General features: G+C 44.0%; 1 protein-coding gene across 1 annotated transcript in view; it reads right to left on the bottom strand.

Annotated features, from left to right (window-relative positions):
* Chchd6 (coiled-coil-helix-coiled-coil-helix domain containing 6) overlaps positions 1-15800 on the bottom strand; it is a 185405-nt gene that overhangs the window by 149110 nt on the left and 20495 nt on the right. Inside the window, exons 3-4 of the mRNA XM_090323826.1 lie at positions 11322-11391; positions 6805-6949 (exon numbers count right to left, since the gene is read on the bottom strand). Coding sequence (XP_090179952.1) covers positions 6805-6949; positions 11322-11391 — 215 coding nt within the window. The remainder of the gene's footprint in view (positions 1-6804; positions 6950-11321; positions 11392-15800) is intronic.

Raw genomic sequence — 15800 nt, 5'->3', positions numbered from 1 at the left:
TAAGATGATGTGCTGTCTAATGCTAGAATTGAAAATAAAGATAATTAAGTACTTACAATTAAACTGTTCTAATTCAGTCCACTGGTGAACCAAAACCAGGATTGCTCAAGGTGTAGAAATTACCAGAGCCTTTTGGATAACTATGATATATGTGTGTAGAGGATCGACAGGAAAAGGTGGGAAGCATGTGTAATAAAATGGAGAATTTCAGCAAGGAAGTCCTTACTGTATAAAATGGCAAGTAGAAAAGGAACCGGGACTTGAAGCAGAAGTTTGAGACTTTTCACATAGCCCACCTGTCTCTCTCCAGAAAAAAATCCTCCTCCTAGCTGGGCATGGTGGCTCACACCTATAATCTTAACTACTCAGGAGGCTGAGATCTGAGGATTGCGGTTCAAAGCCAGCCCAGCACTAAAGACCATGAGACTCTTATCTCCAATTAACAATTAGAAAATTGGAAGTGGTGCTGTTGCTCAAGGAGTAGGACAGTAGCCTTGAAATGAAGAGCTCAGGGCCAACACCCAGGCCCAGATTAGGGCGGTAGCCTTAAGCTGAAGAGCTCAGGAACAGCACCCAGGCTGAGTTCAAGCCCCACAACTGACAAAAAAAAAAAAAATCTTCCTCTTACAGATCAAGATGAAGGCTGTCTGATTCTACCACAGCTCAAAAAACACTCAGAAACTGAGACCACCACCAAAGTCCTACCCTGTGGCTTCCTGAGATACCAGGTACACAGAGGACTTAAAAAATTTAAATCCCCAAAGAAGCACAATCTATTCCACGGAGTTTTTCTGCCCACCAGTCAAACGCAGCCCACATCTTCTTTTGGCAAGGTCTATGATCTAAGAATAGTCTTTATTATTTATTGTTATTTTAAAAATCACAAAGATATGTGACCTATATGCTTGAATATTTATTTATCTGGCTCTTTACAGAAAAAAAGTAATGAACCTCTCTGATCTAAAGATCAGTAGACAAAACAAACAAGCAAACCCTTTAAGTGTTTGTCCCAGTGTGTATCTTGTACCAGGCATCTGGGGTGCCATCAGCATAGATCTCAATAGGAAATCAAGATCCCTTTTATAGCTCAAATGGGAAGAGTTATGGGAAAATGAAACCAAGGTCTTCAAGTCCCTAAAATCCTAAAACACACAGCCATACCAAATAGCTTCCCCAAGACATACAAACTCCCTGGGGTGAATGCAAGTACTCTTCTTCACATCCTGGATCCTGACTTGCCAAAGCCTTTTCTCTTCCTGGTTCCAAGCAAATTAAACCCAAGTGTCTAAGCCTCTCTAACTAGAAACCAAATAAACCTATTTTAGGTGTCTCTTAGATATTATATAAGTGAAGTGGGTTTTGTTTTGTTTTTGCCAGTCCTAGGCCTTGAACTCAGGGCCTGAGCACTGTCCTTGGGCTTTCTCAAGGCTAGAGCTCCACCACTTGAGCCTCAGCACCATTTCTGACTTTTTTCTATGTATATAGTACTGAGGAATCGAACCCAGATCTTCGTGCAAGCACTTTACCACTAAGCCAAATCCTGGCCCTTTTTGTATTTTTTTTAAAGAGCCCTACTCTGTCCTGTATGCATTCTGAAGAAGGTACCTCTAATTTCTTGCTTCCAAGGGTCGGAAATGGGGTCCCATAAGACCTCCAAGAAAAACAAAAGACGCTGGTAAGCAGGCTCAAGGTAATTGGTCCTCTAACCAGTGTCCTGTGTGCTGAATACTGCAGAGATGACCCAAGTGACCAAAGCGGGTTATCATCTGAGGAAGACCAGAAAAACATAAGCCGAAGAAATCAGGGAGAAAGGCTCCAACTGAGGTAAAATCTTCCATCTCATTAATTTCAGAAAATTGAAACTCAAAAGCTTCAAATCTCACATCTCTGTGGCCATCACGTGGCTATCACAGCTAAGGCTGCAGATTCTGAAAGCATCCAAGCATTGAAGGAACTGGAACAATGACCAGAAAGCCATATGCCAACTAGAGGCAGGGTGGTCAGCTCCATGCTTGGTGGAAATTCTAAGCTGACTCAGGCACATCCTAGAATGGAGTCGCCTGCTTATTCTGGGCAGAAAGATTGGGCCTCGACTTCTTGCTTTGTCATTAGTGACTTCCTACTGTCTGATGTTCAAAGAAGAAAACTCTATGGCTCTTTTGAGAAGGAAACTCCTCCCTAAAACTCCCCAGAGTGCCATTCTATGCCCATGTCTATACTGTCCTCTGACCTTCCTGCCCGCCATGTACCTCCTTACCCTCCATTCTAGCCAAACACCCATCCTCTTACAACCTCTGGCCTGGCTCAGGGGTCACTTAAATACAACACTTTTTCTCCCTCTTCTGCATGCAGAAAACTTTACTACTCATTCCTCATGACCCAGATCAGGTGTCTGTCCTCTCAGATGCCTTTCCTAGCCTCCAAGAAACTCAAGTGGCACCACCTCTTCCCTCCACTGTATCTTCTTATCATTCTGTTGTGGTGCATTCAGCAGCACCATATTGTCACACGGAGACTGTTTAACTCTCCTGCTAAACACATCTGTTTAGGACATCAGCTACTACATCTTATTTATTTCCATTTACTAGAAAACTAACCTAGTGCCTAACATGTGATAGGCACACAGAGAATATAAATGTGTGAATAAATGAAAGTTTTTGCTTTCTGTCAGGTACATGGAAATCTCATATACCCAATAATACCTGTCAGGAAAGCAACAAGCAAGGCTGTTACTTATTCTTACTAAAGCAAAGCCCCTCCAGGTCTTTATTACTCCTCCATTCACTGGTTGTTAAAGCTCTACACATCAGAAGACTCAGGTCACCAAACCACTTCATTCTTTCATATCTCTGCCCAGAAAGTTTCATCTGAACTCCAAATCTCTTCTGCCAGTTCCGAGAGAACAGAGTTTGCCTAGGTCTCCATGATACTCAGGCTTTTCAGCCTCAGCAGAACTGGGGCTAGACTAACGTATAAGGGACCGGAGGCAGACATAAACACACATATAACAGCTAAGCACTGCCACACTAGATGAGAAGTGGTAACCATTTGTCATCAAAAACAGGCTATAAAAATTATTATCTTCCGGGCCGGGAGTGTGGCCTAGTGGTAGAGTGCTTGCCTAGCGTGCACAAAGACCCAGGTTCAATTCCTCAGTACCACATACACAGAAAAAAGCCAGAAGTGGTGCTGGGGCTCAAGTGGTACAGCTCTAGCCTTGAGAAAGTCCAAGCATAGTGCTCAGGCCCTGAGCTCAAGACCCAGGACTGGCAAAAAATAAAAATAAAAAAAAAGTTATTACCTTTCCTGATCATTAGTTAGGTTTTATATATACTTTCCCCCAAAGTGAGCTAAATCATTTGCTCATATAGAAAAGGATTAAAAATTAACATTGTAGAAGTCAGAGGACAGCAGAGAGGGGAGAGGAAACCATGAAGTGTCAAATGGCACTCAGCAGGATCAGCAAGAAACCTTCCAGATGAGGTCAAAGGATGGCAGCTCTGGACACTGCATCAGAGACCATGCCAGGAAGAGCCGCAGTTGGCTCCCCCACATAACACTAGCCCCAGTGCTAAGAGGACACGCTGTGATCCACATACCTTCAGACTGCCAAACCCTTCAGGGTTCTGGGCAGTAGGCTGCCAATTACTCACTCTTGGACTATTTTACCCTTGAATATGGAAGACTGGAATGGGAAAGGAAAATCTCTATGCTTGTTCTCTTTATCATACTCTTCTTATTTAAATGATCCAAAGTTAGAATTATCTTCACTAAAAGCACTTGCCAGCCATACCAACCCAAAGGCAGCCACTTCCTGTAGAAGTAATGGCCACAGCATGCACCCAGGATTTTAGATGTCTAACATCTAAAACATATAGAACAATACCCGGCTTCCCTTCACTGAGAAGTGACATCAGGGCTCCATAGTGGCCCATGACAGCACCTCCTATGGTGAGGCATCACACAGCAGAGCCACCTAAAGCAAAGGCAATCATGCTGGCAGTTGTCAGGAGGAACTGACAGAAATCAGCAGCACCTTAGAGGTACAGGAAACAGCAGGAAGGATCTACAGCCCTCTCAAGCTGAAGGAATAACCTGGCCTGGCCTCCCATCTTGCCTCTCCTCTCACTCCAAACTGGATTTTCCCAGGGAGGAGTTTCCTTATTGCGTGTGGGACCTGTGCCCAGATCCAGCTTTCATAGAGGACAAGCAGTGGGACACAATCCATAGAGGCTATATACAATAAGGAAGCAGCAAAGCTCTTGGAAGAAAATTGGACTACCAACTGCAGGGAGAAGTGTACAGCAATCAGAAATGGGAATGCCACTCAAGTTATACATTCTCAGAGTTCTAATTCAGAGAAGGCGTTACTCACAGGGATCAGGGGTTCAGTAAGGAATTGGGGGTTCAGTAAGGACACACAGGGATTGGGGGTTCAGTAAGGACACACAGGGATCAGGGGGTTCAGTAAGGGATTGGGGGTTCAGTAAGGATGCACAGGGATCGGGGGTTCAGTAAGGGATTGGGGGTTCAGTAAGGATGCACAGGGATCAGGGTGTTCAGTAAGGATGCACAGGGATAGGGGGTTCAGTAAAGGATTGGGGGTTCAGTAAGGACCCACAGGGACCAGGGGTTCAGTAAGGACACACAGGGATTGGGGGTTCAGTAAGAGATTGGAGGTTCAGTAAGGACCCACGGGGATCGGGGGGCTCAGTAAGGATACACAGATTGGGGGTTCAGTAAAGGATTGGGGGTTCCATAAGGTCACACAGGGATTGGGGGTTCAGTAAGGGTACATAGGGATCGGGGGCTCAATAAGGACACACAGGGATGGGGGGTTCAGTAAGAGATTGGAGGTTCAGTAAGGGCGCACCTTCTTGATTCCAAAGTCACCCTTTGTTTTTGCTGTTTTGTGAAAACCTACACATCTGCACCTAGGGTCATCTAGGTTCCCTCCTACTTTTCTAGCAAGTTCCTCCACCAGAGACAGTCTCAAGAAGGAAGGCACAGCCTTCCTTCAGGTGTAGGGAAGGGAAGCTGTGATTTCCTTTTCTCTGTAATTAACACATTCCAGGTGAGAATGAAAAGACAGAATACCTGTAGGCTGTGATATTCCATCTCTAGATGACTTTTCCTGCTCATCCAAATTAATTAACCCTTCCTCTCCAGGATGAAAGTCCTTTGGTCAGCAGGCTCCGTACAGAGAGGTGATACCCTACCTGACCTTCAGAAACTATCCGGAGCTTCCCTTGATTCTCATTACATCAACTGCCAAAAGCACAAGATGAATCACATACCCCCATCCTTACAAACTCATAAGAACTTCTACTGCTTCCTAATCACTATGCCCTACCTTGCTTACTGGCTTCTCAACGTGTCTAAAGCCGCCTATAATCCGGTCACAAACCTTGTTCACCTCTCCCTATGTTCCATCCCTGTCTCAGCCAGTAGCTGTTTCCCTGGTCTGGAGGCTACACATCTTTCAGGGCTGAGGGCAAGTGCCCCCTAGCCCACCAGCAGCTTTCTGCACTCCCATAACACCTCATCTCTGCTGTCACTTAATAGTGACTGCAACTAATTTGACCTTGTTCAAAATTCTTGACTTAAAGCTGTCTCTTACACTAGGTTGAAAATGTCCTGAGGGCTAGAAGCCTAATTATTTATACTTGCATAGAATTAATTTAAACCAGCATTTTTTCCCAGTCTCATACTGGTACTCAAATTTGGTGCCTGACAATTTCACTCAGCTAGCACTCAACCACTTGAGTCACACCCCCTCACATCCTCACGTCATCTTTTCCTCCCTCCCATGTGTACCATGCTGTTTCCAGTCTCAAAGGCCATGGCCTCTGAAGCAGGTGTCACTAGCTGCTGATAACAGCCATTCCTTCCTGACTACCAGCAGTCCTGTCTGATATGCCCTCTCTCTACAACGGATTGGCAGTGGATTGGCTCAGCAATTATGAAAGAGGAATTGTGCTGATGAGCCCTGGGAAGGCTGTCCTCGCTAGCAGAGACACAGGGGCTGACAGCCTTTCTTTTGTTGCTGAGTGCTGTGACTCTGAGCTTGTGTATGGACTGACACACTGGTAGATAAGAGAGGATGGAAGATGAGGACACTGGTAAACCAGTGGCCCACCCCTGGGTGCTCCTAGACTCCTCATGTTAGGAAATAAACCCTGCTCTTAAGCAGAAAGACCCCTGACTAGTAGCTCCAATCAATTAGACATATTAATAATAGTAACAGCAGCAATAACACACTTCCATGATTTTCTGAACATGTGCTAAGCACTGGTTAGGCATTATCTCTGACCCCCAAGGCAATTCTACAAGAGAGCATGGTGATCTTCCCTAAGGCTTACCTAAGGTGCTAAAATTGATCAGGAAGGAGCTAGAATTTGCGCCTGCACTGCCCACCTCTGAAAATAATGCTCTCCAAGCTATGTACTTCATGGTCTTGACCCCAAATCCTCTCTCCTTGCACTGTCCTGGCACAGATAATACTATAGCCCTTACACCTGTGAAGTTTCAGAGATGAATGAGGCTGTCAAATAATCTGATTCCTTTACTGTAGAAACCCAAGACTCATAGGAAGGAAAACACATGCAAAGGTAGTAAAGCCACCAGGAACAGAGCCAGGGATACAAGAACCCAAGCTTCTGATTCCTAGAAGACACTCCTCCTACGAACAAGAAGCTGAGTACATCCAGTGGCAGCTGGAACCACAAAAGTTCTGGCAGGTCAGGTTCCAGAGCCTGACCGCTACCTCCAAAAGTTCTACAGACAAGCTTGGGATGAACTTACCAGACGCACAGAATGCCTCTTCTCACGATTACTGTCACTTGCCCCTGGAGACAGTGGGGCCTTCAAGAGCTTTGAGGCTGCCTCTCTTTCCCTCTTCACCACCTGGAACAGCTCATCCTGGGCTGCGGCCTGCTCCTCTTTGAACCTAGGCCAGAGGAAAGAGAAAAGCAGATGCAAGCAGCATGGCTGGCAGCACATTGGCAGTAAAAAGTCTGACTGTTCACTTCGGCTAGCCAAGTGAAACTCTGAGGCTGGCCTTTGGCTGGCCAGAAAAGGAGAAAGGCTAAGAAACTGTATGTCCATCCTCTCACCACTGCTGTCACCTCATGACAGCAGCCAAGGCCAGAGAGAGTGACACTTTCTTAGCTAAGAAGCACAGATCAGGCACAGAAGTACAGGTCCAGGGTGGCAGCAGCCAAACACTACAGAGTCTCGGGGCAGGGGCTGAATCCCATGGGAGCCACTCCCTCAAGAAGGTGACAGACTAGGAAGCTTTACTTTCCTTTGCCTCCATTTGAAAAACTTGTAGGTAAGGCTGGACACAGTGCTCACACCTGTAATCCTAGCTACTCAGGAGGCTGAGATCTGAGGATCACCCATTCAAAGCCAAACCAGAAACTAAAAAAAAATTATGAGACTCTTATCTCCAATTAATCACTAGGAAACCAGAGGTGGCGCAAGGGGCAGAGCAGTAGTCTTGAGCTGAAGAGCTCAGGGATAATGCCCAGGTCCAGCGTTCAAGTCCCACAACTGCCAAAAAAAAAAAATCCCTGCAGGTAGCAGTCCTTTGTTTTGAACAAACATCCTGAAAATGTTCCTATCTTGGGCCTATTTCTAAGTATTCTGCCTCATAAAACCTATGTAGAGAAAAAAATTACTAGTACTAAGATATCTTAAGCATTATTATCTGTTATACTGAAAAAAATCAAAGCAATCTAAATGTCCAACAGTCAAATACAGCATAACCATCACAATGATATATTACAGCACCAATGAAAAATACATCTAAGCCGGGCACCGGTGGTTCATGTCTGTAACTCTAATTAGTTAGGGACTGAGATCTGAGAGTCATGGCTCAACAACACCAGCCTGGGCAAGAAAATTCATGAGACTCATCTCCAATTAACCATCTAACAGCTGGAATTGGAGCTATGGCTCAGTAGTACAAAAAAGCTCAGAGTTAATGCCCCAGCCCTGAGTTCATGCCCCTGCCCTGAGTTCAAGCCCCAGGACCAATACCAAAAAAAAAAAAAGAAAAGGAAAAATATATTAAATGACTTATCTAAAGGTTGAATCTAAAAATGAGAGCCAATAATTTGTTTAGCTACAGAAATATTTACAAAGTAGATATAACTAATGTAAAATAATTCTAATGATAAGAGAAAATAGGCACAAAATCACAAGGGACAGAAGGTATGTGAAAGAGATATTTCAAATTATCAACATTGGTTGTACTGAGATAATGAGTCTATGGGGATTTTCTATCCATTTTTCATACTTTCAATTTTTTTCATTAACACATGTTACTTTAACATCTTTTAAATCTTTAAAAGAGTGGGGGGGGGTGGATAATACGCCTAGAGAAAGAAGGCTCTAGGTATTATGGGAGATAAACTCTGAGAATGTGGGCTAACCTTCCAGAGGGGAAAATCCCCAGCTGTGGCTGACACTGGGCCTCAGAGGGTTCCTCTATGGTCCTCAGATCACACAAGAGAACTCAGTATGCAGACACTATGCTTATACTCTTTATGTGCCTCGGTCATCTATTCATGAGAATGTTCTAACTGCAGAAGTCTTTTTAGCCCTTCTTAGGTTCAGGTGATAACCAGTAAGTTACAGAATCAGCAGGCTATCTCTATGCACTAACCATTTTTCTACATGTCTTCAGGGGATAGGCAACAGGCCCCCACTTCAGAAGTCTGGCTAACTCTCAGAATCATAGCCTAATGGGAAGTCACCATCAGCTAGAAATGGAAGGGCTCCACTTTCCGTATCCCTCTAAAACATATACTTACTGGTGTACCACTGTAAGATACGTTAGCCAGTTGGATTATTCTAACTTTTTTTTTTTTGCCAGTCTTGGGGCTTGAACTCAGGGGTTGAGCATGGTCCTTGGGCTTTCCTCAAGGCTAGAGCTCTACCACTTGAGCCACAGCACCATTTCCAGCTTTTTTCTATGTATGTGGTACCAAGGAATCGAACCTAGGTCTTCATGCATGCTCAGCAAGCACTCTACCACTAGGCCAAACTCTTGGCCTGGTTATTTTTAAAAGAGGTTCTTACAAATGGGGCGATGTCATTCTTTCTGATGGCAGCATAGAATTCCATTGTGTATAAATACCACATCTTGTTGATCTAATCATCTACTGAGGGACATCTGGGTTGGTTCCATATCTTTGGTATGGTAAATAGTGCTGCAATGAACATCACTGTGCTAGTGGCTTTAGTATGTCCTTGTTTCTGGATGATTGGGTAAATGCCAAGAAGTAGAATTGCTGGGTCACAGGGGAGTTCTAGGTTTAGTCTTTGGAGGAACCACCATACTGCTTTCCATAGTAGTTGAACAAATTTACTCTCCCACCAACAGTGTAGTAGTGATCCCTCCTGGCCACATATCTGCCAGCATCTGTTGTTATTAGATTTTTGATCATGGCTATTCTAACTGGTGGAATCTCAAATGCTGCCATCAGAAAGAATCACATCGCCCCACTTGTAAGGAAATAGAAAGACTTATTAAGTGAAATAAGCCAGACTCAAAGGAACATAGGCTTAAAGGTTTCCCTCATTTGTAATAATTAGTATACACCTAGAATTCTCCTAGCAGAGGAATACAAAAGTGCAAAACCGGGCCGGGAGTTTGGCCTAGTGGTTAAAGTGCTTGCCTAGCATGCACAAAGACCCCGGTTCGATTCCTCGGTACCACATACATAGAAAAAAGCCAGAAGTGGTGCTGAGGCTCAAGTGGTAGAGCTCTAGCCTTGAGAAAGTCCAAGGACAGTGCTCAGGCCCTGAGCTCAAGCCCAGGACTGGCAAAAAAAAAAAGAAAGAAAATTATCTGTCTTAATAAAAATATAATTAAAAAACAAAACAAAACAAAAAAAAACAAAAGTGCAAAACCTAGGTACATAAGGTTATATAGGATGAGGCTAAATGAAAGGATCTCCAGGATATGGAAACAAGAGCTTTATCTTGTGTGACTGTTGTTCTTAACGTACTATGTTATTTCTCTTCTCTTCGGTTGCCCTTTGGTTAATCTCATATTGTTATTGTATCTGACTTTGTTACCTGGCATATTGTATATACGTTTGTTTATTTGAAATAGGAAAGGGAAGGGGGAAAACAAGATGATTGGGAGGAGGTGAAGGAAGGGAAATGGGGACAAAAACATGAGAAGGGGTATCAATATGTGAGAAATAATGCACCTACTATCTGGCGAATATAACTGTAACCCGTCTATACATTACAATTTAATATAAAGAGGTTCATTTTTAAGCCAGGTGCAGTGGCTCATGCCTATAATCCTAACCACTCAGGAGGCTGAGATCTGAGGATCCCAGTTCAAATTCAGTCCAGGCACAAAAGTCTGTGAGACTTATATCTCCAAATAACCACCAGAAACCAGAACTGACGCTGTGGCTCAAATAGTAAAGTAGTAGCCTTGAGCTGAAGAGCTCGGGGACAGCACCTAAGCCCAAAATCCAAGCCCCATGACCAACCCACCTCCTCCCCCCAGCCAAAAAAAAAAAAAAGAACCCATTTTTTAAAACTAACCGTAGTGGTTTAGTCCCAGTGCTTGAAAGTTTAAAGTCCACAAGATGCAAGTTATCCTGAGCTATATTACAAGACTTGGTCTTAAAATCAAACAAAAATAACTTATTTTTAGAAATCAACTCCTCTGTGCTTGCCTAGCATGCACCCTGCAATCTTAGCTATTTAAGAGGCTGAGGATCATGGTTCAAAGCCTGCAAGAAAGTCCATGAGACTCTTATCTCTGATAAACTACTTTAAAAAGCTGCAAGTGGCACTGTGGTTCAACTGGTAGAGCACTGACCTTGAGCAAAAGAAGCTCAGGACAAGGCCAGGAGTTTGGCCTAGTGCGTGCACAAAGACCCAGGTTCAATTCCACAATACTACATGCGTAGAATAGCCATAAGTGGTGCTGTGGCTCAAGTGACAGAGCACTAGCCTTGAGGAAAGTCCAGGGACAGTGTTCAGGCCTGAGTTCAAGCTCCAGGATGGCCAAAAAAAAAAAAAAAAGCAGCAGCTCAGGATAGCACCAAGGCCCAGAGTTCAAAACCCAAGGTGTGCAAAAAAAAAAAAAAACCTAACTTCCCATACTCTTTTTTTTGGGTGTTTCTTCACCTTTAAACTGGAACTGGTGCTACTTGTGCCATAGAGATGTCCTTCAACACAGACAAGATAAAAACAGTGAGAGAAGTCCCCCGGGGCTTTGGGCAAGAGGGATCCAGGGAAGAATGAGACTTTCAGTGGAACTACTAGTAGGCACTCAGGCTCACCTCTTGAACTCCTCTGTCACCTCTGAAGGTCGCTGGAAACCACCATGCTCCGACTTGGGCAGTTTGTATTCTGGAAAAGAAAGGGAAACAGGGCCTGTCAGAAGCCCCCAGGATCAATCAAAGGTATAGAAATCACCCAAGAAAGTAGCTCTGAAGACCACAGCTGGCACAAACATAGATAAACCTTCACAGGAGAGCAAACTCCAAGCACAGACCAATGAGACACTGTGGCCAACAAGGAAGAGATCTTTGACTAAACTAATATGGAAAGCCCAGTGGATACTATGGCTTCTCTTGCCTGAAAGGAATCTCTTCTGGACCATGAGATTTATGAAGTGCAGCTGGCAGCAGGCAAAACCACCTGTGCTACCAGGAGTCTATAGCACCGCAGCAAAGTTCCCGTCAAATGCAGCCCTTCACCTTGGACTTCATCTAAAACTGTAAGAAATAAATTCCCCAGGCTGGGAGCGTGGCCTAGTGGTAGCGTGCTTGCCTAGCATGCACAAAGCCCTGGGTTCCATTTCCTGGATCCATATATACGGAAAAAGCCGGAATTGGCGCTGTGGCTCAAGTGGCAGAGTGCTAGCCTTGAGTCAAAAGTGTCCAATGCAGGATCCTGAGTTCAAGCCCCAGGACTGGCAGAAGAAGAAGAAGAAGAAAAAAGAGGAGGAGGAGGAGGAGGAGGAGGAGGAGGAGGAAAAGGAGGAGAAAGAGGAGGAGGGGGAAGAGGGAAGGGAGACGGGAGGGGTGATTCCTTTATCAATCCCTCAGTATGCAGTATTCCATTACATCAACAGAAAAGAGACTCAAACAGAACCAGTTCCCCATTCTTATCTTTCTAATCCTGGTTGTAGCACACATATGCAAGAGGTTCCTTGCACTTCATTTGAATGTTTTTAGATGTTCACAAATCCATCTGCACTGATTATACTTCAACTTGTATTTTTCTATTACTGGGTTGTTTAAGTTAGAATTTACCAACATTTCATCATCACTAAGCTGGTAACTTTTGAGCACAATGAAGGTTGTTGTTTGTTGTTGTCTGTTTGGTTTTTACTCTTGCCATCCCTAGCCTCATTTCCCCAAAGCTTTGTTGGCCAAAGCCCAACACCTTTCTGTGGCCTTCTCTGATGCTGTATACCTCCTGTGGTTCCCAACGCAGCAGCAGTCATAACTGCTATAGATGAACCAGGCTCTCCTCCAGACCTGTCAAGAGTCCCGCCAGGGATGCACCTCCAAAAGCGGGCAAGCCACTCTCACTTTCTCATGTTTGGGTGACTCTCAACTGAAACTGAGGCTAAAACAACAGCAACAATATCAACAACAACAACAAAAAAAAAAAACAGATGCTAATATTCCTCTTTTTCCTGTGCCTGCCCTGTTTCCATGGCTCTCTCCCTCTCCCATTTGCTCTTTTATTTAAGGCAAGGCGTCACTAGGAAGCCCAGGAGCATATCAAACTCATGGTCTCCTACCTCAGCTCCTCCAATGTACCACCACGCCCAGCTAATGCTCTCTTATTTATTCATTTTTAAATTTATAACACTTCACTGAGGTATAAATTACGGAATTTGCTTTTCCCTTTGATATAACTGTCATTTTGCATAACTACAAAAATGACACACTTAGCAGCAGTCGGGAAAGTGGCACTAGTCCACACTGGGTCCTGCCTGTGAGGCCTGCCAGCTTTCCTGTTTCCTTAGCCTACGTTTCCTCAATTATCAGGGACTCTGGGAGTCTTGTCAGAAACATCCAGCAGATCCTACTGATCTTTTCTTCAAGGTCTAGGAAAACATTACAAAGATTACACAAGATGCAATGTCATGTTTTTCCTGACTATCCCTTCTTCATTTTTTCTATATTGTCTCTAATTTCTTATTGTCAAATTTCCACTTTTCTTCCTAGTTTAAGTTCTTGGTGTAGTGCTTAGAAAATCTTTCATATTATAGTTTAATGACTTTCATTCTTATGTCTGGGATATGGAATGACATAAGAATTTAACTTCTTTTCCTAACCTGTGTCATCACTAAAATATTGCAAAAAGAGGTTTCAAAAGTTAAAGATATCTTAAAATTAATCCATTTCAAGACAGAACATTTTTATTAAATCTTCTTCCACACTCAGAAACTCCAACTTACTTACTCTGCTGGTTATTCTGCTATAACTAAAACCAAGCAACAAATAACTATTATCCCTTTTAAACTGCTACAAGCTTACCAAATTGAAGCAAACCATTTTTTTTCATCCCCCAAAGCTGAAACTATTATAATATGCCTTGGCAGTTATCACTTTCCTATCACTTCCTCTCTCACACCAGTTAATCTAGTTTATTTAAGCCCACTGGATCAAATTACATCCCTCTTAAGTCTCACCTATCCATGGCTAGCGATACCATAAGCAGTAGATCTGCTTGGTTAAGACAGAAATGTTTTCAAGACTTTCACTCAAGGCCAGAGTATAGCCAACTGTGACTGAGAGAAAGCTAGCCAGCATGCCTTGAACCCAGCTACCACAGCAGAGAAAGGAAAAAAGGCTCTTTAAAAAGATCTCAGGTGAGTACAAATCCATGTACTGACTGGCCTATAGCTAAGCATGTGGGAAGCCCTAAGGTAGATATCACAGAGGAAGCTCCTTGTCCTTCAGGACAAAGCCAGGGCTCTCTGGCCACTGACTGAACACATCCATATGCTGGGACCCACCCATCACACCAAAGTCTCTCCATCCCTGGACATTATTGTATTCTAAAGAACCGTTTCTAGGTGTGTAAGCAAGCCAGGCTGCACCACACCTCTGTGGCTCTGTTGCTACGTTCACCTATAAATCCCACTTTCCATCATCCTTCTTCCAAATCTAGGCAGTCCCTGTGCCTCAGGTTTCTAAGGATTGCTTCACAACACAATACCATAACCATCATAACCTATTATGGTTTGCATCTATCTGGTCCCTTAGCCAAAGTTGTACAATCTTGCATTTATAAATCAATCATTCCTTCCTTTGTACCACTAAACATGTCAGAGTAAAGATGTGCCTTCAGGGGTGGGTTTGTGCGTGCCCTAAGACAGAGGTCCTATCCACCTGTCCTGGCATGAGACCTAAGACATGATTCACAGATTACATTCTGGAAGTGCTAACTGGACAGAAAACAGTTCTTACCTTGTAAGCCCTAACCACCTAGCGGAGAACACTGGACAGAAAACACCACTGGGCTGGCTGTGGTAGTGAGCACCTCTACTCCCAGCTACTCAGAAGGCATGTGGTTAAGACCAGGCCTGGCCAAATGTCCATGAGACCCTACCTAAACCAAGAAAAAGCTGATGTCGTCATTGTGTGCCTAACATTCTGACTACTCAAAAAGCATAAATGGAAAGTTCACCATACAACTCTGATCTTGGGCAAAACCATGAGAACCTATCAGTCAAATAAGGTCTGAGAATGTGGCTGAAGTAGCAGACCACCAGCCTAGCAAGCACCCTGAGCTCAACTATTACCACATAGCTAAAAAGGTTAGACAGAGTGCTGTCTAACTAAAAACATGCATGACACACACTGCAGACTTGTTACTCCTGCTGTGGTTCTCCAAGGCAGTGCCATGGCTCTCCCAAGCAGCAGATCCTTATGAATATGTTTTGTTTGTTTTTTTTTTTGCCAGTCCTTGGCCTTGAACTCAGAGCCTGAACACTGTCCTTGTGCCTTTTCCTCAAGGCTAGCATTCTACCACTTGAGCCACAGCACCACTTCCAGCGTTTTTCTATGTACATGGTACTGAGGAATCGAACCCGGGTCTTGGTGCATGCTAGGCAAGCACTCTACCACTAGGCCAAACTTCCAGCCCATGAATATGCTTTTTTATTAAGTAGAACAGTAGTTGCTCCATGGACTCTTTTCTTCTGTAACACTGTAATATTTCTGTCCTTAACAGCCTCCTTTATTAATTTCTTTTGTTGTCTCTCTATGGTTGCTACAGATAATTACAGATAATTGGGGAAAAGCACAGCTTCTTTGTGATAGGTACAACCAAGGAGGAAGTAGCAGGGATGCTGACTGAGGAGGGCCGCTGGGAGGGGCCCTAGAACCTCTCCTGGAAGCCAAGTCAAGAGCAGGACCTCCTGACTTAAGATTAGGACAGCTAAGACTGGCATCAAGGTCATTCATTCAGATGCCCCTTATTTGGCCCAGTTCTCATAGCTCTCTCTCTCTTGCTTTTCTGCAAGTGAACCCTTGCTCATGCTAGGTAAGTGCTTTATCACTCAAGCTATGCCCTCAGCGCTTTTTTTATTTTGAGATAGTCTCGGTATCTTTGCCTGGGCTGGCCTTGAACTCTCAATCTTCCCTCTTCTGTGTCCCCAGGAGCTGGGATTGTAGGCAGGCCTCATTATATCGAGTACCTCACGTTTTATGTACCAAGCAACTGAATCACAATGAAAGGAAACAACCTACCCCAAAGTCACACGAACACTGACCATACTCTGAGCCTCAACT

Source organism: Megascapheus bottae, chromosome 33 (assembly GCF_031878675.1).
Source record: "Megascapheus bottae isolate mThoBot1 chromosome 33, mThoBot2.hap1, whole genome shotgun sequence".
Lineage (NCBI taxonomy): Eukaryota > Metazoa > Chordata > Mammalia > Rodentia > Geomyidae > Megascapheus > Megascapheus bottae.
This window is presented reverse-complemented; position numbering and strand designations above follow the sequence as displayed.